Here is a 23,315-nt window from a genome sequence, read left to right on the forward strand (position 1 = left end):
GTAAACAATTTTGAATTTGATCTAGATTTGTTTTTGGGCTTGGCCATGTAGTAATATGGTGCCAATATTATATCTATACGTATATGATATATTTTGTAAACGTGAAGTTCTTATCTGGTGGTGTGGGGTTAATGAGAAGAATATTTAAGAATATGTTGTTTATACTCTTTGGGTCTTTCGGTAAAGTCACGTAGATAGAAAAATAATCAAATCAGATAAAATCACGACGTTTCGATCGCAACACAAGCAATCGTCTTCAGGTGAAAAAGTACAGCAGGTGGACTGCTGAGGCAGGAAGACATATAGCGAGAGAGCTACTGCAGCCAAAGGTTTTCTAAGTTTGTTTTCCACTCTGCCAAACGTGGTGGCACACGCTCACCGCACCTTCTATTAGCACGGTTGGCCACATACGGTGTGAAGAAAGTTCAACATACATACGTAAAAGCTCTGCTCGTATATGCGTTTACCCACAATTCCCCGGAACGCATATTGAGCTTGTATAGTGTATGCAATATCACCTAGCAAATGGGCGAATGGTTGCACCCTTCGCCAGAAATCGTTTTTTTACTTGACCAGGTGTAATATGGCATTTTTTGCGTTTCGTTGGAGTCCTCTTGTCAATACGATCTGCTAATCTTGCAGCATTTGTTCAGCAAGCCTGGCACTGCTGATAATTACAAAATCTAAACCAGTCTAGAGGTCCATACTCTTTGGTTTTTTCGGTAAAGTCACGTAGGTATAAAATTAAATAAAAATAAATTAAATCACGACGTTTCGGAGGCAACACAAGCTTCCGTCTTCAGGTGGCACCGTCACAGCAAAATAGCTGTATCAATTTATTTTTATTTTATTTTTCACCTACGTGACTTTACCGAAAAAACCAAAGAGTATGGACCCTTGCAGTCACGAAAACTTCACATCTAGAATCAGTCTAGAGGTGTTTTGCTTAAACAAATACTGCTGGATATTGGTTCATAAAGCAAATAGACCCGTGGGAATGCATGTTTATTTTCATATGAAGACAGAACAGAGGTATCTTTATATTTGCGTTTTCTCTATTCACAATGTTTCGGTAGTGGCTGTGAGTTGCAACTTCTTCGTAATTGATGACGCACTTTGTATTTATCTGTGGCAAGATAAAGATTTAAATATGGAGTTGAAGCCGATTGTAAGAAAAATAATTCTGATGCGGATGTGAACAAGATTTGCAAACAGATCAGCACACAGACATGGGTTTTTGTTTATTTTTTGTCATGATTTAACGAATCGTGTGAAATACAAAGAGAATTGACAGAGTAGCTTGAAGAAATGAAGCACTGCAACGGTGGGATTAATCACAGTCCATATCTAATCACGGAGCCACGTTTAATGAAAATAAACATCACAAAACCCATTACTCATGGACACGTGCATTAAAAGTAACATAAAAGAGCCAATTTACTATCTGTATGTGCATTGCCATATGCACCAAGTCACAGACACAGCGACATTTTCAGCACAATTAGCTCCTAATTCAGTTATAGTGCAAAGAGCCAATTTGAATTAAATTGGCACATCAGTTTCCGTCACAGTCTATCCGATACAACTCTGCAAGAGTGCTTTATTATTTTAGAAAACACGGAGTTACTTGCACTTGCGTAGCCAGCGGTGGCTAGATCACGGCTAACAATGCCGAGCCTGGTGGTCATCCCAGCGGGCCGTGCTTGTGGCGGACTGCTCGACGCACAATCTCAAGGTTCGTCATCCTCCGCCGTCTGTCTGCGGCAGGACGAAGGCCTCCCCAAGCCCTTGCTATCCTCCACAAGATCCTGCGACGCAACAATCCATCAAACTCCCGCGTGCGTGCGCCGATTGTTTTCGCTGCACTGCCACGGTGGTCACCCTCCCAGGCGTGTCCCCCTCCCCTCCTTTGACGGCCACTCTGCCATGGGCGATGGTTACGAGTTCCAGACTTTGTCCGCGTGGTTGATTCAGCCTATCACCCCCATGAGATCAATAAGCATAGTGCTACTCTGTTGAAGGTTGACAGTGCTCATCCTATCTGGATATACTGGCCCCCCACCATTGGAATGTGCGATTTTATTGTCTCAGTGTGGTCTGGGACTGTTTTTGTTTTGTTGCCTTGCCCAAGCTGGCATTCAGTATTGGAAAATCGGCAGGAATGTACGTACTCATGCAATGAGCACTTGTATATTTTATTTATCTTAATTTATATTTCGTGACTTGCTTTCCTTTTCTCTATTTTGCACTCTCATCGTTTTTTGTATTTTTTATTGTTGTAACTTCCGACTGGACATCTGTGTAAAAGAGCTTCACAGCTCATCGGATAAAATAAATAAAAAATATGAAAGATTCAGATTCCGAATGTGGGATTTCCGCGACTGGTTTAAGGCTACCCGAGGGAAATTAACGTGGCTCCATTGTTCACTTGAGCAGGGGAGACACTTTCAATATTTCTTGACCTGAACGGAGTGGTGGGTTCACAATAAAGCCAATTTACCAGTCAGTGGTAATTTTACCATGTTAACCGGTATCTCCACAGGGCTTGCTTGAAGCCTAAAGCATGCTCAATTTTATAATTAGAACATGGAAAGGATAGGCCCACTGTATGCCAATGTTATCATCCAAATGTTAAATTTGAAAGAAAAAAAAACACACAAATCGTTTTCTTTAAATAACTGCCTTGCAAGAACAGAAGCGTGGCGAGTCTAAAATGTAATCGTTGTACTTACACATTTTGGCTTAATAGCAAAATGAAAAGATTGTACCTTACACTCCTCCACCCTGCCACCCCAATATTTTCATTATTTGATCAAATAAAGTCACGACAGATCATTGCCAACAGCTGACGACAAACGCTAACTGGTGAACACGTTATCATTTTAAACCGGCCTGATGAAATGTATTATGCACATGATAAAATGAGAAAATATTACCGCTTGGTTAAAATATTTCATCGTTACTGGCCAAAACCCACTGGCAATGTCACTCAAATTAAACTTGGATTTGGTACGTGGACATAGCTTGCTAGGAAAGGAAAAAAAAACAAATTTCTGAATTCCCCTTCCTGGACGGTAACCTTGAAAAGCGATCTTGTGTTTACAACTTAACATTAAACAGCCACTCTTCCTATCAAATCACATTTGTATCATGACAACTATTGGGGAAACAACCACACAAACACGTAAGCACGCACGCACAAAAAAATACAAAGATCCCTCTTTTAGCGTGAAAAGATTGCTGGTGCAAACATTGCCAAGCGAGCACCTGTTAAGTCTGGCAGGACACAGGAAGGTGGCGTTACCAGCACCACCCGATGCCTTAGCTTCCACACCATCGACGTTCAGAATACCGCCACGGCCAATAATATATTATGAGCTCAAGTCAACCTCTGGAAGCCTCAGCTCAACCAAGTTCTGATGGTGAAACAATTGCCACCGAAGGGCATTGGCAGGAATGTGAACCCAGATCTCTTGAATTTTAAAGTGGTGGCTTAGTTAACATTAATGCCACCGGAGCACAGACATACACAAAGATTTTCCTTACAAGGGCAAGTTCTGTTATCAGGCACCTACTGAGACCGGCAACTAAGGCCAGCATGGCACACAAATGCGTGGTGTGGGCAACACCACAGCCAGCATATAAACATACACAAATGAAAATACACAACGCACACATAAAACAAAAGATGAATATCCACCGAATAGCCTACAAGTGCTGTTCGCGAACACCTATTATGGCTAGCACAGCACACGAGGGGATGGTGTGGCCAGCACCACGCCGCGCCGCCTTTGTCTCCACAGTGCTGATGCTTACACAACACACCGGTTACTCATTTAGGGCTGGGTCGACCTAGTGGAGGCCCAGCACTGGTTCAGATATCACTGATGTGAGCTGTGGCCGGGAATCAAACCCAGCTCGCTAGATTCATTGAATGCGGCGTTAACCACTTTGCCACTGCTCCACCCGTCTTGGCTCTCACAACGATGAAATCATATCGCTCAGAGCCTGCGACATCTTTGTAATAGTTGGCCATCATGTGCGGGTGTCATAATCTCATCTCCGAGGCTTAAAAACGACCCGCAAGGAGGTGACCAGGTGGCTCAGGGGTCAGAGAGCATTGAGCCAGCACTGCTGACAGAGGCGTAGCTAGGATATTTTGCGCCCGGGGACGAACTATAAAATTGGCGCCCCCCCCCCCCCCCCCCGTTTAATCACATTTTCCTATTACATCGAATAAGGGATAACAATTTAAATTTTAATGAAACATTTTATTTAGAGAAGCAAATTTATAGACATTATATTACATGGCTCATTCAGTCACTGTCGTAGACTGGTTGACATAGTCTACAAAAGATTAATTTTTCTTGATTTCACTGTCGCAAACTGGTCAATCACGTAATCAAAATCAGTTTTTTCCAATGTTTCTCTTTCAACGCTAAGAAGAGCAACATCGCTAAGACGATCTTGTCCCATTGAAGTTTTAGGTTGAGGTGTAGATTTGTGCAGTAGTTTCAGGCTGCCACGCCCGCCGCAATAAGTTATAATGTCACGTTGTAAGCCTCATTTTGGCGCCCCTTTACCTTGGCGCCCGGGGACACGTGTACCCCCCTGCCCCCCCCCTAGCTACGCCTCTGACTGCTGATATCAGTGAATCAACTCGGGATTTCAGCTGCCTGCTAACCGCTGTGCCACCGCTCGCCACATGCATACAAAGATGCCCCATATAGCCTTTAGCAGACTGTTGGGGCAAGAGCTGCTAGCGGGCACCAATGAAGGCTGACACGGGCACACGAGGGGGTGGGTGGCCAACACAATCCTTGGCTGCCTTTGTCACCCAAATGTTGATGTTTCACGCATCACACCAGTTAATAATTTCAGGCTGAGTCGACCTAGGGGGGGGGCCCAGGACAGATTCAAATATTCGCCACTGTTATTGCCCGAAAGCGGGAATCGAACTCGGGATGCCGGGTTCATAGTGCAGTGCACTAACCACGATACCACCACTCCCTCACACAAAGACAAAGATCCCCCAGTATAGGCCTTAATAGGCTGTTGGGACAAGTGCTGTTAGCAAGCACCTATGAAGGCCAGCAAACAAACACACAAACACACGGACAAATACAAACGCCTACACACACACGGCCACACTCGCCCACAATCAGCACGGTCACATGATGGTGCAGCTCTTGGCTTTGACGCTGCGCAGGAGTTGCGGGTGAGGGCCGATGTCCGAGCCAGAGGAGCTCTGGGGCAGCTGGGACAACCTCCGCCTCAACGCTGCGGCCATGCTGGACGCCGGCGGCACTACCGCCGGCGTTCCTCCGCCCGCGGACGTGCCTCTCCGGTGGCCGCTGCCCCGCGTGGTCTTGCTCTTCTTGCCCTTGCCTTTTCCCGAGGCACCCGGCCCCCGGCCCACGGAGGCGAGCGTCGCCATTCGGAACAGGTCGCGGACTCCGTTCTCCGACGTCTTGGCCGAGCACTCCATATAGCCGGCGGCTCCCATCTGCTTGGACGCGTTGAAGCCCTGCGGGTCACAGGGACGGGCGAACATGCACAAACACAGACGACAGGTGAGGGACCATCAAGGGCCTAGCCCCACTTCATCTCACCTCTCTCATCTACTTCCATGTCCCCTCTCGTCGTCTTCGTTCCCAATCTTCTCTCTGTCTCTCTCTCTCTCTCTCTGTCCCTCCTTCTCCCTGTGCCCGATCTCGTTTTTGGTCCTTTTCCCTCCTTGCACCCTTCCACTGGAATCAACTTCACCTTACATTGAGCAGCATTGCACCATAGACTCACTGCCAGTAAACTTAACACTGCCCGTAGACTGAACACTGCCCATAGACTCAACACTGCCCATAGACTCAACACTGTCCCATAGACTCAACACTATCCCTGTATATTAAGCAGTCCCATCTTTAACCTTCTTCCATTCCCCTCTTAAAGCCTCACCTCTTCTCCATCGCCCATTCTCTTCCCCTTCCCACCCCTCGCCCCTCCACTCCTTCCCGTCCCTCCCCTGTAGCCCTTCTGGGATCCCCTCAGTACCCCCACCTCTATCGCCGTCGCTCATTCCTCAACACTTGCAAGCACGAAACCCCGCCGTCGAAAATCATTCCATTCCGTCACCGCTTTGGTAAACCACGCCAAGCGCGAGGGACTGGCTTGGCACGGCACGCCACCCTATACCGAGCCGGGCCGGGCCGGGCGCTACCTGGTCGTACGACACGGGGCCGGCGAGAGGCTCGTCCGGGTCCCGCAGAGCGTCGGCCTCCGCGCGCAGATCGGCCTTGCAGCCGATGAGCAGCACCTCGGTGCTGGGGCAGAACTCGTGGATCTCGCGATGCCACTGTGCACGTCAAGAGGGCGGCAGCAATGAGCGGAGCAAAACCGATGACAGCGTGAAGCGATTTGATTACCCCTTTCCTATGCATTGCGCTGGCTCAATCTATCTCGGCCCGCTTTTCGGGGGCAGCGACTCCACCAAGACCGTCTTCCACCCTGCTCTTTCCTCCGCCAGCGGCATCAACCGTGGCTTCAGGATCGCCTCTCTCTCCTCAGCCAGGCGCACCACTCCACCCCAGTCTTTCCGGCGCGATCGCGGGCGGCCTCGGGGTCTTTTGCCTGGAGGACGTCCTTTGGACGTCATCGTTTCGTTGTATTTGTATCTATTTATCAAGTGATTTTCTTACACCTTCCGATACTTTGCACTCCTGATCGTGTAGTCTCAAAACGGTGTTAGACCAGAAGATACCAAAAGGAGACTAGGCTCACAAGAAAGCTGTCTCTGGTGCGGACCAATCCGTTTCAAAGACAATGCATATATTATCAGAGTACGTTTTTTTGTTTGCATTCTGACCACAAGTATTGTGGTTAATGCAGACATGATTCCTTGTAAGAGGTTTCAGTTTGGTGTTTTAACATCTTAACACCTGTTTTGTTGCCAGAAAAAAGGGGAAAACCTATTCTCATATTTTGGTACTGGCAAAGGAGGTCCCGTGATGGTTCTCATATCACTCGCCACGAACGTTACCGTGGCCCGAAATCAAACCCGTCGGGTCGTCGAGTTCAAACAGTCGGCTAAAACAATCTCCCGTGAATTCCAAGTGCCAGCATTTTTTTTCTTAAAACCCCACAGACACCTTATCGCAAGCCCTACAGCACTGGAGAGGAAAAGTGGAGCGATGCCTCTTCAACAGAGCTGCCTTGACCCTGCAGTTGAGTTCATGGAATCCGACAGGATGCTGGGGAGGGGAGGAAGGCGAGCGAGCCACAGCACCGCGCCCTTTCCCTCCCCGTTCCCCCCTTCCCGTCCCCAACCCAGTGTCCAAACACAACCTGGGCACGACATCCCCTTTGGCACCCGTCGATGTGCCTCATTCAACCCAAGCGTGGGCCCACTTGGGATTCAAGTACGTGCAATTTTTTTTATGATATGAAAATGCCTTTTTATCAACATCGCTATTATCATTAGCCATGTTCAATCCACTGCTGGGTGAATGCCCCCCACCGCCACCACACAACTGCCGCCACCTCTCACAACCGTGCGATGTAGTAAGGGATCGCTTCGCTTCCGCAGAAGGCTTGGTCTCGTCCTCGGTGGACTTCCTCTCAGACACGTGTCATTCATTTTCTGATGCGTCGTACGCGTGAAATAACGAAATAATGATAACAACAACAATAACGACGACGACGTGACCTCAAGTGTCCCCAGTGGTGGGATGTTTCCACAGGCAGGATGTGTGTGTGTGGGAACGGTGGTGCAGCGGTTAGCGCGACGCTGCGCTAAGAACCCGGCGACCCGGGTTCGGTTCCCGCTCACGGCCAACACCGGTGACGATTATCTGAGCCGGTCCTGGGCTTCCCCTAGGTCAACTCAGCCTCAAAGGAGTACCTGGTGCAGTGTGTAAACATCGTCACTGGGGAGACAAAGGCGACCGGGCGTGGTGTTGGTCACCCACCCCCTCCTATGCCGTGCCGGTAGCCTTCATAGGTGCTACTCGCTAACAGCACTTGCCCCGACAGTGTATAACTCTCGGGGGATCTCTGTCTTTGTTAGACATGTAACGATCCACTCTTGTCACGATGTAATGAATTGGTTGGGATTCAGGCTCGGATTTAAGAATCTATTGGGATTATTTTTTAGCATTAAGGTGATTGTAGTGGTGTCTTCTGACAGGAGGTCACGGAAAGCCATTACATGCAACACATACATGGATCGAAAGTCATTGATTATAATGCAATTCGTTGCATGTATGCTGAACAAAAATAACTGAGAGCGATCGATGGATCGATGCATTTTGTGCCCCGAGTACAAATGTATACGTATAGTGCGTGGTGCAAGTGATGCCTTTTTTGCTGTTGCTGCCCTAATTGGTGCTCACCGATGAAAGTGCTTGACCATAGCTTGCAGGGATGTGTGTGTTTTTGTGTGCTGTACGATGTGTCGTTTGGCAAAACTGGAGTACCGTAGCTTTGGGCATTTCTATAGCGTGCTTGGTATGCGAGTGCGTACGGCGGCGTGCATGGAGGCTTTTTGCTCAAAGCTTTGCCAAGTGACAAGTGGAGTTGGAACTAAGCTGTCCAAAAATACCAGCGGGCGTCATTTCCAGCTCGACACAATGCCGCGAGCTCCGTACATTCATCTCGAGCAACACGGAAAATTCTGCACGTGAGTAACACTTTGACATTGGCACTCATTAAACACAATAGTTGCGTGAGTGTGTGTGTGTGGATGTATATGGGGAGCGATAGTGTAGCGGTTAGTGCGCTGCACTACGGACCCGGCGATCTGATTTCGATTCCCGGTCGCGGCCATTACGAGTGACGATTATCCGAACTGGTTCTGGGCTTCTCCTAGGTTGACTCAGCTTCAAATGAGTACCTAGTGTGGTATGTAAACATCGCCACTTGGGAGACAAAGGGTGTGGTGTTGGCCACCCATGCCCTTGTGCGCTGTGCCGGCCTTCATAGATGCTCGCTAACAGCACTTGCCCCAACAGTATGTTAAGGCTACACGGGGAGTTTTTGTCTTTGTATATATGTATAATGTAATAATCAGCTCATGTGCCATTGTGGTATTGCAGAATTGTGAGAGCTGGAGATGGATTGGGGGAGGCCTTCATCCAGCGGTGGGTTGATTATGGAGGATGATGATGATTGTGGTGTACTCTTTGGTTCTTTCGGTAAAGTCACGTAGGTAGAAAAACAAAAATAAACTAAAAATATTATATCATGACGTTTCGATCGCAACACAAGCAGTCGAAACATCGTGATATATATTTTTTTGTTTTATTTTATTTTTTTACCTACGTGACTTTACCGAAAAAACCAAAGAATATGGATTCCTGTAGTCACGAAAGCTTCAAATCAGCAATGATTGTGGTGGTGGAAAAAAAAATAATTGTCATGTAGGCCTCTCTACACTCTGTAGGCTTCATGGTGGATGTCTGGCCATACTTATTCTCTACCCTTGTCAAGCGCGGGTTGTTGAACGAGACACCCACAATCGGCTCAGACACATCTTGCCACTGATGACAGCCATAGCCAGGAATCAAACTCAGGTAGTGCGCTAACCTCTACACGACAACTCCACCCGAGTTACTCATTATATATCCAGAGTCAAATTGTCATAAAAAAATAATTTGGTACTAATAGAGTCAAGTTTTCAACTGGAAAAAATGTTTGACTTTTAGCTTTCAAAAATCATGGCGCAGAGTTTTCACTCAAAGGGCAAGTTCAGCCTAGAGCTCTACATTGCTTTATGTCGCGTCCTGAACACTTACACCCGTGTACAATCCCCATAGTCAGTGAACCAAGTAATTCACCACCCATGGGGGGTGACACTAAGTCTGATAGAGAACAGGCAAAGCTAAACAATATTGAAACCATCGGGGTATAATTTTCCCCCCCTTTGCTTAAGAACTTGGGACTGATTTCTGTGTTGGCAAAAAAAACTGAAAAATCCAGACAGATGTGATTAGACTGTATTTCAACCAAACACTAAAAGACGTTTCCTTTCCTCCGACACGTAACTTAAGCCTTTGATGTGTAGCATCAAGATTATTGCCGTTTACGCTTAACTATCCTGACCTTGCCATTGTGATAGGGTTTGGCAAGGCCTAAACATTGTTTAGTGTATAATGGTAAAATTTTGAGACATCGCTGTGAACAGTTCATTGCAAATTCCACAATTATCAGTTTAGCGATTGTAACTTAAATTATGTAAACCGAACAAAAAAGATGAAAGGCACCCCAAGTACGGAGAGGTGCGTGCTTGGAATTAGACTCAAGAGACAGAAGAGGAAGACGTGGATCAGAGAACTACGCAAGTTAAAGGCATCGTATTGCCACTTAAGAAAAAGTGAGTGGAGGGACGATGGTGGGTGGTGAACACTAACGATGGAGTGGCAGCGAGAGAACATCCACCGTGGAGATTGAGCAATGAATTCAGCTCACGCGTAGGTCCTGGATGGATCGTTACTTTTGCAGGACTGTGAGAGATGGTGACGGATTGGGAGAGGCCTTCATGCAGCAGGAGATCGATCATGACTGATGACTGATGATAATAACATCTCATAATGGAAATTATTACTGGTAGGAACCACCTGGTTACACCAACCCACAGGGGATTATTGTGTCCGCCCGTCGTGCATCCAAAAATGGGAGGGGTGGGGCTGGGTGGAGAGGGGAGGGTGGGGAGGGGCTGGGTGGGGATGGGCTGGGTGGGGAGGGGCTGGGTGGGAAGGGTGGGGCTGGGTGGGGGGTGGGAGGGGTGGGGCTGGTCACCCCGTGGTGCCCTTATAAAACTCAACGTTTAACCTACTCACGCCGGCTTGTGCCCGCCCTCACAGTCGGGCATATTTGCGGAATACACCACGCTGCCGCCGTTGACCCTGCAGGCCATTGACCGAGCAACCCACCGACGTTCCTACCAGCTCCCTCAGCAGGACAATGTGTTTACTACCGTCAATTAGTTTTTTTTCTGGCAATACTTTTGAATAGTATTTTCGAAATTCGAAAAAAATTACAACTTATAATCCTTTCTAAAAAAATTTGTATTACCGGTTTGTAATACTGTACGCAGTTAATGCCATTTTCACTTTTATCGTAACAAACACCCCACCAACAAATGTTCGGCTTCAACTTGAGTTGAGATGCTCATAGTATTCACACGTAAACAAGCCGCGAGGAAAACGACTCCCAGAGTCCGTGGCATTTGTCATTTCCCCAGTTGAAGGCACTTCCTTTCTGCAATGTCAGATTTTTCCCAATAAGTGCCCACTGGCTGCGTCCGCAGTCAACTGTCGCGAGCCAGCGTCTGACTCGAGCCTAACATTTCGTGAAAAATTCTTCATTGCAAAAACGTACAAAGAAGTTCGCTTCGCTTTTGAATATATCGGAATGCGGGACAATGGCTTGAAAAATCAACAACCTGGGCAAGTATGTCTGTACTGTATCTAGCAAAATGCATTCATGGATGGAAATGTTTTACCCTTCTTAATCATCCCATTACCACACGGTGTTTTTTTTTTATCCAAGAGCTGAATATTAGTTCAATTCAGGGCCTGAGCAACCTCCCGGCACGTGGAGAGATGTGTCGGACACAGTGCCGTGCAACACGCTGCACAACCCCGACACACATCGGAGAGCTTCATGGCAAATCCGAGGAAACCCATGCAGAAATTCTTTACCGCTCAAACAAGATATTGGGTGGTACCCGTTTCCACTGGCTGCTCTAAGCCGCTGCTGGACATTGTACGTTACCATGGTGGGGGGCCAGACTTTCCCCAGTCGGTGAACTACTGTTGACTTGTACATGGTGCTCATTTTAATGACCTCGTAGGGATGATTCGGATTTGATTGTGAGTTGATTGTTCAAACGCAGCAGTACAGCCTGGCCAGCCGGAAGGCACGTGCATACAAACATTCAGCCAAGTGGAATCACCACGGTACAACCAGCTTAAAATTGAGTGGACATAGCAAATGCAGACCCTTGTCCATGACTTAACTAGCCTTGACAAGAAACCAAATGCAATACAATCTGAATTCATGAAAGCATCTGAATGTGACTGCATCTCGAGATGCTATACAGAATCAGTGGGCATGCTTAAGTTATAGACAGGAGGCAGTCAGTCATAAACAAAGCAGAAGGGTGGCTTGGACGTGGACTCAAAGAGGAGTAGGCAGTCAATGGCATGGATGGCTGGGGGAGTGTAGCCAAAAGCCCAATGCGTCTTATTGTGAGTTCATATTCTTAGGTTTTTTCGGTAAAGTCACGTAGGTAAAAAACTAAAATTAATAAAAGTAAAATAAAAATAAAATAAAAATCATTTTTATTTTACTTTCATTAATTTTTATTTTTTACCTACGTGACTTTACCGAAAAAACCTAAGAATATGAATCCTTGCAGTCACGAAAGCTTCAAATCTAGAATTGTGAGTTCAGTCCAAGAGTGCAATCTCCTTGACCGGGATTTGAACCTTCGCACTGTGCGTCGAGCACTCTAAGGACACTGCGCCTTGGCAGAATCTTAAGAGTCAGGAATGGCCTTAGTTAGAGTGTTGTGGCCGTATTGCGCATAGCTCAACGTTATTGCAACATTATTACGCTTTATCAGTTCTAAATAATTTAAGTGAATCAATTTTATGTTTGTTCCGTTTCAGTTTATGATTGTGTTTCAGTTGCAATTTTAATTTAAGTTTTTGTTTCAACATTCTTAGGGTCACATTTGTTTCCTAATTCCTCACTTGCAAATAAAAATAAGATCTCGCCAGTGCTAGATAAAGGGGGAAAAACTGTAAATAATCTAATGTCTGCTCGGCATAGTTCTCCGAGTAGAGTCACAGATTCACATTGCAATGATTGTGAGATCATATTCCTATCAGGGTTAACTCCGCACATCATCATTACAATCATCATTATTGTCACCATTGTGATGATTGTCATCATCAAAATAAGCCATCATTATGGTGACCATCATCATCTGTCAGAATCACCATGATTGTTGTCATCATCATTACCATAATCGTCCACTTCATCACGATCATCATCATCACTTCTGCTAAGTGTGCACCACTCTTAGAGCAGGGAAGCCACCACCAGTTGTGTTGTGGAAAGTCTGAGCCCTGCCACAGGAACGTACAATTTCTACCAGTCTGCAGATATGCTACTGCTCATTTACACTATGAGATCTCTTTTACCAGTGACAATATATAGCAGTAGGTTTTTACCCTTTTAAACTGGTACAAAAGCCGTCTCGGGTGTGGACCAATCAACTTAAAGGACAGTGCATATTATTATCATTATCAGAGTTGCTTCTTTTTGTTTGCTTTTTTGACTACTTGTGTTGTGGTTATTGCAAACATGATGTCTTGAATAAAGGTGTCAGTTTTGTACCAGTTTGAAAGGGTAAAAACCTACTGCTATGCTACTGCTCAACACAGCATCGGAACAAGTCGACCTCTCAAACAAACGTTTACATTTTTTTTTAGGGGGGGGGGGTTACTTACCTTTTTGAGCACGCTATCTAGAGTCTCGGGCCGGCTGATGTCAAAGCAAATGAGCACAGCGTCCGAGTCGGGATAGGAGAGTGGCCGGACGTTGTCGTAATACGGGGACCCTGGGCGCACGCGGCCACAACACACAACGTGTACGTCAAGGCTGGTAACGAACTATTAAACTATAATACTCTATTTTTTTGTATTTTAACCAGGTAAGGCCCACTGAGCTATGTAGCTCTTTTTTCAAAAGCGACCTGGCCACAAATGATTGCCCAATGAGGTGGCTTATGGAAATTTAAAGCAGCCAAAAACTCTAAAGCAGCCAAAAACTCTAAAAACCGGAGGACCTCGAGAAAAATCCACGCGACCATGGGAAGAACATGGAAACTCCAAATATAGAGCAGGGATCAGGTTCGGGATCGAACACCACCACCACCTCCTGCATACCAGGCGAGGTAGTTAACATCTCGCCACTGCGGCGCCAGAGGTCACCACTGAGAACCTGGGTTTGAATCCAGGTATCTCCCCGTGATTCATCCGGGGTTCTCAAGTGTGGTGAATCGATTGTTTTAGGCCAGTCACCAATGACTGCACAAAAAAAAAACACCGTCACTTTAAAAAAATGGTTCTGCACTTCAATGACGGACAAAGGAAAGAACGTGCCCGAGAAAGATGATTGCCGTGGAAATGGATTAATCATATTCAGTGGTGGACAAAACATGGCTAATGATGGGTCTGCCAAGGGGTAGCCATTTAATTGAAACGACCCATCAAAGAAGCGTGACACAATCAACTTAAGCGACCATTTTTATGAGAACAGTACATTTATATTTTAGTGCAATGTGTAAACGCCGTGAGATTTAGTGGAACGCTAATATGTGTGGTGTACAGTGAACCAGCAATAGCTGAATTATATCTGTGAGGAGGGCTTCAATGCTGAAGGCGACCAACGAGGTTGCACACACTCACGCGCTCATGCATTCTAACAAAGGACCCGAAAGCAAATGTAGGACATTAAACAAACGTACTACGTATGTATGTTGAACTTCTTCTTGGTTCTTTTGGTAAAGTCACGTAGAATGGAAATAATAAAATAATACAAATGAAACATAATAAAATAATTCTTACGACGTTTCGGCCACAACGCAAGCAGCCGTCCTCAGGTGAAGAACAGGTCTGTCGAGAAGACAGAGTCTGACAGACCTGTTCTTCACCTGAGGACGGCTGCTTGCGTTGTGGCCGAAACGTCGCGAGAATTGTATTTTATTATATTTTATTTTTATTATTTTATTATTTCCATTCTACGTGACTTTACCGAAAGAACCAAGAAGATGAATCCCTGCAGTCACGAAAGCTTTAAATCGAAATATGTTGAACTTCTTTCGCACTGTACGTAGCTAACTGTGCTAATCTGGGGATGTGGGGGAAGGACATCAAACTATACACAAAAAGCAGTTCTAAAGAAATTCGTTTTCAATTTACATTTAAAAGTGCATAGCTCCAGTGGCTTTATAAATGGCTGGAAAAGCCCATCTGAAAGCGCGCGATGCAGCGACCGTCTTTGTTAGATGGTTAGCCAAAAGCTGCTGCTGCTGTTGCGAAGGTGACCGGAGTTCGCCTGATGATTTATGCTCCTTGACGAGATCAGCAAGGCATTGTGGTTCATTTGTGGCAAGCACTTTGTGTGTAATGAGTGCGACGTCATAACCATTAAGCGGATCACCTTCACGCCAGTCTGCATGGCTTGCACTCAATTCAGAGTTCAGGTCCGCCTATCAAATTTCGATTCGACATCACGAAGCATTTTCCTACCGTCTATTTTTCAAGCAGACCCACAATACGTTCAGTGACATCCGCCACAAGACAAAGGCCGTTTGAGTGGCCGCGATTTAAAGGGCCACTTTATTTCCAACACAAATTACCCGCCGGTGGCTGCTGTAAATGGGAATGCAATTGTCAACTCCGTGGAAATTGTCTCTGCGGCGAAGAGCGCCAGCTCCTAGGCTGGGGTTACGTCGTGCGTAATGAATTGCTGCACTGCAACAAATGAGCTTTCCAAATTGCCACCGTTTATACCGTGTTGATGGTACTCGAGTGCAATTTGGCTTCGTGCAGCGTTGAAATGCGAACGCATCTCAAGATGTTGGAACAGAAACAGTGGGCACATTTATTTTACGGAGAGACAGTCATAGGCAGAGGGGATTTAAATATATACACAGTATAGATACACACGGCAAATATTGACATCCTGCAAGCAAAGGTTTCTCACCTGAAGTGTCCCACATGTTCAACTCAATCGTCTGCCGCTCAATCTCAAAAGTTGCCGTGTAGTTCTCAAACACAGTGGGTACATAATTCTGTTGAGAGAAGAAAACAAACGTCATGAATTGTTGTGCTGTGGCATTTATTTGAGAGTTATTCCATCAGGTTCCTGATGATTTGCTTTGTTAAAAGACATTTTTCATTTTTGTTCAAAAAATAATGTACTCGTTCTTTTTCAACGTTTCGACTTTCGACCTGTTCCCGATTCCTGTAACATGTTTAGCATGTACCAATATTTGCTATTTCTATAGCGACCTATGTAATCATGATTGCAACTAAGATCTGTTTTGTATAACATGCGTACTGCCACAAGACGCCCATGAAATTGAGCCGAGCAGCTAATTGGGCCATTCCTGCTCAAGTAAATAAATTCTGAAATGTAACAAAAAATCTTATTTCAGGCACTTCTGTTTCCTCTAAAATGCTAAAAAAAACGTAAAATCTCAAAAGAGGAACTGTCCAAATGTAAAAATGTAGAAACTAAATAAGATCTTGAGACATAGTGAGGGTTCATATTCTTAGGTTTTTTCGGTAAAGTCACGTAGGAAAAAAATTAAAATTAATAAAAGTAAAATAAAAATAAAATAAAAAATCACGACGTTTCGGAGGCAACACAAGCTTCCGTCTTCAGGTGGAACCGTCACAGCACGACAGCTGTATCAAGTGAAAAAAGTGGAAGAGAAAAAAAACATAGTGAGGGCTTAGAACTTTACCATTACTGGGGTGGCTTGGAGGCCCAAATATCACAGCACTGAGGAACGGCATTCGAATCTGGGTTTCAGCCGCTTATAAATTAAACAGTGTGCTTAAGTGGCATGAGTTTGATGGTCTCACGATTTAGTCACAAATGACTGCACAAAAAATTAGGTTAATACATAACTTGACTGAATTCCGGTTACTGCTGCTGCTGGCATCTCCAGAAGCTGTAATTAAACTGCAATTGTGCATGGGGAAAGCTTAACAGAACAAATACTCAACACGGAGCCCAACCCTGAAATCAGCACTCGGACAATTGCATCTTGTTAAATAAAAATAGCCTAAAATATGCATACATTTAATATTTGCAATGGCAAAATAAATACTTTCCATCTATTTCCTTCATTAATCGATTATTAGACAATCAGTTTTCATTTGTTATCTAGCAGGGCAGGCATGAGAACTGTATTTCCATAGAGTCAACGACAGTGAAAATTCGTGCCATTTCGACAGCAGGCGATTTTTCAAATTAGATATTTGATCAAAGAGTCTGACTACACAATGTCCTACTCTTGTGAATGCTAATGTCTCATGACTTTAAATGTACATTTTATGGAAGATGATGTAATGTATTTAATAACATCCACAGATAGAAATTACCAGGTGCCTGGAGTGGTATTTGAATGATTAGCCAAATACAAATGCTTTGAGTGGTGAGTAGGAATATAGTAATACATCAACTCAATGATTCAAATAATTTCTAATGCTCACTATACGTACATCGAAATGCGTGGTTAAAAGTAAATGATCTACTTCTGTGTTTTAACATTATATTATTTACAATTTATGCAAACCGTCAGTCTCATGCACTCTGCTAAGAGTTGGTTCATCATTTGGCAATAAAACTGACTGGGGTGGAGTGATGGTGTAGTGGATCGCACACCACGCTATGAACTCGATGTCCTGAGTTGCATTCCTGGCCACAGCTCGCATCGGTGGTGAATGAAATCTGAACCGATCCTGGGCCTCCCAAAGTCGCTTCGGCCTTAAATAAGGACCTGGTGTGCATTTTGTAAATACTGTATCAGCACTGGGGGTAGCACTGCTTGGTCACAACAACACCCCTCGTGTACACATGTGGTCTGCAAAGGTGCTCTCTAAAACAGGGCTTTCCCGTACAGTCTGTATGGCTATACGGGGGTGTATGCTTTTAGATTATCCTTCAGCCCTTCGTCAATCCACTGCCGGATGAAAGCCGCCGGTCCATGCTATCGGTCAGAGGGGATTGTTTCACCGTACTTCACCACGCCGGTCAATGCGGGTTGGTGAATGATGGGGGATGATATCACTCGCAACCGATGCTACCCGCGGAGGCCAGGAATCGAACTCTTGACTGCACCACTGCCCTCGCATCCATCGATGCTTTCTGTGTGCGTATTTACGTGTCTTGCTCCTTGTGTAAGCCAACAAAGGCCCTCTTTGTGTTGGTGAACTCGTGCAGATGCTCCCCAATTCAAATGTGCCCCCATTGGAAGGGGCATTACATTAACAACCACCCCACCGCCCCCAGTCTCCCGCCTTCTTAAGAAAACATAACCGCGTGTGTGGACCCCACATAGCAACCGAGCCACCCATGGGAATAGCCCAACCAAGGCACTTTTAAAACAATGCTGGCATTGTCACATGCGGTCAGAATTAACGCGCGGCCAATGAGCCTGGAGAAAAAAAAAATCACCGCAGCTATGTAGCGATTAAACACAACCAGACGTTAGCATTCGAGTATTATGACTGATTCATCACAATCGGTTGTCCCTTCCATCAATGGAGTAGTTAAATTGCGTTTACTTCGCCCGGCATGTTTCACCCTATTGTGTCCACGCACAGTGCGCACTTTCATTTGCACCGCACAAATTGAATTTCAACCGCCCGGTCACACCCTCTGCATTGAACAAACGTATACATGCATTTGTAATACACAATGCGACATAGACAAATAATAATCACACACATGACCCCCCCCCCCTCACTCCTCTATGGCCTAAACAGACTTGGGGCAAGTGCTGTTAGAGAGTATTTAGGAAGCCAACACGGGCACACGGCAGGGTGAGGGTGGCCTGCACCACACCCGGCCGTCTTTGTCTCCCCAGTGCTGATGTTTACCCATTACATGTACTGTACATGTGTGCATTCACACACACACACACCATATCCCATTTGCATAAATACATCGACAGACCATATATACAAACGCAATTACATACACCACATACATGTATACATTTTTTCTAGATTTGAAGCTTTCGTGACTGCAAGGATTCATATTCTTAGGTTGTTTCGGTAAAGTCACGTAGGTAAAAAATTAAAATTTATCAAAGTTATCGTGCTGTGACGGTTCCACCTAAAGACGGAAGCTTGTGTTGCCTCCGAAACGTCGTGATTTTTATGTTATTTTTATTTTACGTTTATTAATTTTCATTTTTTACCTACGTGACTTTACCGAAAAAACCTAAGAATACATGTATACACACATAACACCAAACACATACATTCACAAAGACGCACATGCGAAAAATTACATGCCCTGCCAATACGCCACTAACCTTGGCCTCCCCCACACACACATTCATTAGCATCACGCACACAATGCACCATACACAATACATCCAGATACACCAAGGACAAAGATCCCCCGTTTAGCCTTAACAGACTGTTGGGGCAAGTGCTGTTAGCGAGCACCTATGAAGCCCGGCACTATGGCACACGAGGGGGTGGGTGGCCAGCACCACGCCTGGCCGCCTTTGTCTCCCCAGTGGCGATGTTTACACATCGCACTTGTATGAGGCTGCTGAGTCTGAAATGAGTTCCACAATACAATCTGCATTCATAACATGCGCCATGCACATTGCATTAATGTACACAATACAGTACACATATACACAATACACATGTACAATACATCAACATTCACACATACTATACACCACACACACTTACCACATATACATTCACACCACCATACACACACAATATTCAACACTACACCCCAGCATTCATGTTCATTCAACGTGGCCGCGCATACTGTGAATTAATGCACACACGCTACACACCCCATGGCACACACATCATGTGCTATAACATACATTCACAGAAAACCACACACCAGGTTGTCATTCAAGGCCGAGTCGACCTAGGTTGCGAACGCAAAGTGCCCTAACTACTGCGCCACCGCTCCCACCACACACACACAGAGCGCGCTAATCACTGCGCCACCGCTCCCCACACTCACTACACACACACAGCGCGCTAACCACTGCGCCACCGCTCCCCACACTCACTACACACACACACAGCACGCTAACCACTGCGCCACCGCTCCCCACACACTCACTACACACAAAGCACGCTAACCACAGCGCCACCGCTCCCCACACACTCACTACACACACACAGCGCGCTAACCACTGCTCCACCACTCCCCACCAACACACTTCACACACACACAGCGCGCTAACCACAGCGCCACCGCTCCCCACACACTCACTACACACACAAACAGCGCAATAATCACTGCGCCACCGCTCCCCACACACTCACTACACACACACACAGCGCGCTAACCACTGCGCCACCGCTCCCCACACACTCACCACACACACAGCACGCTAACCACTGCGCCACCGCTCCCCACACACTCGACACACACACAGTGCGCTAACCACTGCGCCACCGCTCCCCACACACTCACTACACACACACAGCGCGCTAACCACTACGCCACCGCTCCCCACACACTCACTACACACACAGCGCGCTAACCACTGCTCCACCACTCCCCACACACTCCACACACACAGCGCGCCAACCACTGCTCCACCACTCCCCACCCACACACTCCACACACACACAGCACGCTAACCACTGCGTCACCGCTCCCCACACACTCCACACACACAGCGCGCTAACCACTGCGCCACCGCTCCCCACACACTCCACACACACAGCGCGCCAACCACTGCTCCACCACTCCTCACCCACACACTCCACACACACACACACAGCACGCTAACCACTGCGCCACCGCTCCCAACACACACTCACCACACACACACAGCGCGCTAACCACTGCGCCACCGCTCCCCACACACACAGTGCGCTAACCACTGCGCCACCGCTCCCAACACACTCTCACCACACCCACACACACAGCGCGCTAACCACTGCGCCACCGCTCGACCGCCCGGCGGACAATAGGCGGCGACTCGCCTGAGATTGCGCGGACGAGAAGAGAGATCGTTGCACGTACCGCGACCTCGTCTGCTCTATTGCCCTGCGCTGTCTATCGCTCAAGAGTCGTGCCGAGCGAGGGCAGATCGCGAAACCGTCGGAAGGAGAATTCAGCACGGATTGGGGGAACGTGGCACGGCAAAGAGAGACAGACGCACCCCCCACCCCCCCGGCAGCACAGACGGGGAGCGAGAGGGACACAGAGAGAGACAAACAGGGTCGAGCTGATCATCAGGAGGAAGCGGTAGGAGACGGGGACAAGGCGAAGGACAAGACAATGGGTTGGGAATGATCGAGGACAAAGATGAGTTTCTCGCCTCGGGGAATCGCTCCTTGGCGAACACCGAGATGAGCGCCGTTTTCCCGCAGCGGCTGTCTCCGACCAGCACCACCTTGCAGCGAGGAGCCGGGCTCCACGTTCTCATCACCAGCATCCTCCTCCTTGCTGCTGCTGCTGATGCTGCTTCTCCTGCTGCTGCCGATTCTTCAGCTGTGGTTGCTTCTGGCAGCGACAACGCAGACCGTTCAGTCGGCCAGCAAGACGACAGAGATGGCACACGGCCACGCACTGGGTTTTATATATGACTCGAGGTGTCCTGCTGCCACAACTGCCTTGTGGCACTATCGTGTGTCACCCCCGATTAGCGAACGAAGCAGCGACCTGCGTCTACACACGTTCGTGTTTGTGTACTGTTTGTTTGCTGTAACGTTCTCACCTCGTGCCCCCCTACTGGACACGTGTGGAAAAAAAGAGCTTGATAGCTCATCGGATTTCTCCAGTATAAATATAAATATTCCGATTCTTGAAAATGAAAAATGTTCTGTCCCGTGTCGGACTGTGCTGCATCACGACTGGCCCCGTGTCAAATTGTCCTGTGATGTGAAATCCACAGCAAGAAAATTTTCTTGCTGTGGATTTCGCACCTGATGACGGTTGCTTGTGTTGCAGTCGAAACGTCGTGAGAATTTGTATTGTTTTATGTTTATATTATTTTATTATTTCCCTTCTACGTGACTTTACCGAAAGAACCAAGAATATGAAACTATATCCTGTTCTGTAAAATAATGCCCCGTTCTGTCTATTGAGAATGCAACGAGGCTGTCCTGCGTTTGAAGACTATATTAGTATTATCATCCCCTTGCATCATGGTCCTGTGTTGTCTGACCTGTCAGGCTGCCCTCGATCATACCCGACCTGCCCGATTGGCGTAAAATGCTGCATAACCTCCATCAACTCGCATTGACCTGCGTGGTGAAGTATGGTCAAATACCCCCCCACCCCACCCATCTCCCAATGCCACGCACGATACGGGGAGGCCCTCATCCAGCAGTATATTGACAAAAAAAAGCCAATAGGTGTTCACACAAACACAATCTACATCAGATCCAGTTCAATGATGACGCTCAACACCCAACAAAAGCCTGACCTGTTCCATCCCTTGCCATCCCTATCGTTCATTACACAACGCGAGGCTCACCTGCAACACCTTGGCGTGCCATCGCAACGCACATTTGCCTGTTGCACATTTTAAACAATTGCACGACATCTCTCGTTAAAAGCTGAGACTCGTCTGCCTCCCCGTCCCATGAAACAACGACCGTTTCATTACCCCCCGTTGTATAATATCAACGCCGACGCGCATATCAACGCCGACCAAATTGCCCCTGCGTCAACACAAACGAGCCCCTATAGGGCGAGACACCTGGCCAGTGAACCTGCATTGCAGTTGCCGAATTTCAACGCAGGATTATTGGGCTCCGCTCAGCGCCGTCGCTCTGCGATTGTCCTCCACGGTACGCGCATGACGATCGTCAGGAACGGAATCGCTCAATCGCGCTGTTTTTTTATCCGTAAAATAATAAAGTAATCGGCGCGATGCAGGCTCGACAGAAGGCGCAAGCGCATTGATTCGCACCGATGGCGTGAGACGAGCAGCGTCACCAAATCGGAGAAGACATTCGTGGTGCCGTAGACTTATACCCACGGCAGACTGACACGCAATACGCTATCGGCACGACGGAAACACGCAGTGCTCGCGAGGCTGCTGCGATGAGAGCCCTCCCTCTCGTCCGTGCGGATCTCTCTCTCTCTCTCACACACACACGGGCAGGGGCAAGTGTTTGGGCTATTTTATTTATATTTTTATTTCTACAATATTATACGTGCCGCTGACGTCATGGTCACTTGTGAATGGAGCGGGTCGAAACCAATGAGAATGAGATTCATGCTGCATCCGACGCCACACAATGTTGCCTTTCACAGAGCACGTGTTTAATGACTTTAGCCAATTGTACTCAATGGGGGGGTCGATAAAATTAGTTACAGCTTTGTGGGAGGTTTAGCAGTGGTTGGGTAAATTAAGACTGTGGGCAACTGCCATGGGATTGTGGAATTGTCCAACACGGACTCAGGATCTGCACAGTAGAACTGCGAGACACATTAACTCGACACAATGATGTAATGTCAAGTTAAATTGGCAAGCCATGTAAGAGTTGGAAGTACTGTGCACA

The 23,315-nt window shown here is 46.8% G+C and overlaps 1 protein-coding gene across 4 annotated transcripts; it reads right to left on the minus strand.

The window, feature by feature from the left end:
• Window positions 1–1,224: 1,224 nt before the first annotated feature.
• On the minus strand, window positions 1,225–22,889 carry LOC133349731 (rho-related GTP-binding protein RhoE-like). 4 transcript variants are annotated; one of them, XM_061563431.1, is made up of 6 exons: window positions 22,721–22,889; window positions 21,122–21,303; window positions 15,772–15,859; window positions 13,512–13,621; window positions 6,215–6,349; window positions 1,225–5,527 (listed from the first exon to the last, which is right to left on the minus strand). In XM_061563431.1, exons 2-6 carry the CDS (start codon window positions 21,236–21,238, stop codon window positions 5,171–5,173), a joined length of 807 nt encoding a protein of 268 aa, XP_061419415.1. In that variant the 5' UTR covers window positions 21,239–21,303; window positions 22,721–22,889; the 3' UTR covers window positions 1,225–5,170. The 4 variants fall into 4 exon arrangements, with proteins under 4 accessions (XP_061419415.1, XP_061419414.1, XP_061419416.1 ...); XM_061563430.1 differs by having other exon boundaries at window positions 21,122–21,306; XM_061563432.1 differs by lacking the exon at window positions 22,721–22,889 and adding an exon at window positions 22,521–22,543.
• Between the last annotated feature and the right edge of the window lie 426 nt (window positions 22,890–23,315).

Source organism: Lethenteron reissneri, chromosome 31 (assembly GCF_015708825.2).
Source record: "Lethenteron reissneri isolate LAM-NWPU_2019-01 chromosome 31, ASM1570882v1, whole genome shotgun sequence".
Taxonomy (NCBI): domain Eukaryota; kingdom Metazoa; phylum Chordata; class Hyperoartia; order Petromyzontiformes; family Petromyzontidae; genus Lethenteron; species Lethenteron reissneri.

Excerpts from the sequence above, each read along its gene's own strand:
- LOC133349731 (XM_061563429.1), bottom strand. The coding sequence starts at position 22,331 with ATGTGCAACAGGCAAATGTGCGTTGCGATGGCACGCCAAGGTGTTGCA. Across the intron at positions 15,860-21,121 it reads CCAAGGAGCGATTCCCCGAG|AATTATGTACCCACTGTGTT; the intron begins GCGAGAAACTCA and ends TTCTCTCAACAG. Across the intron at positions 6,350-13,511 it reads TAGATAGCGTGCTCAAAAAG|TGGCATCGCGAGATCCACGA; the intron begins GTAAGTAACCCC and ends TGACGTGCACAG.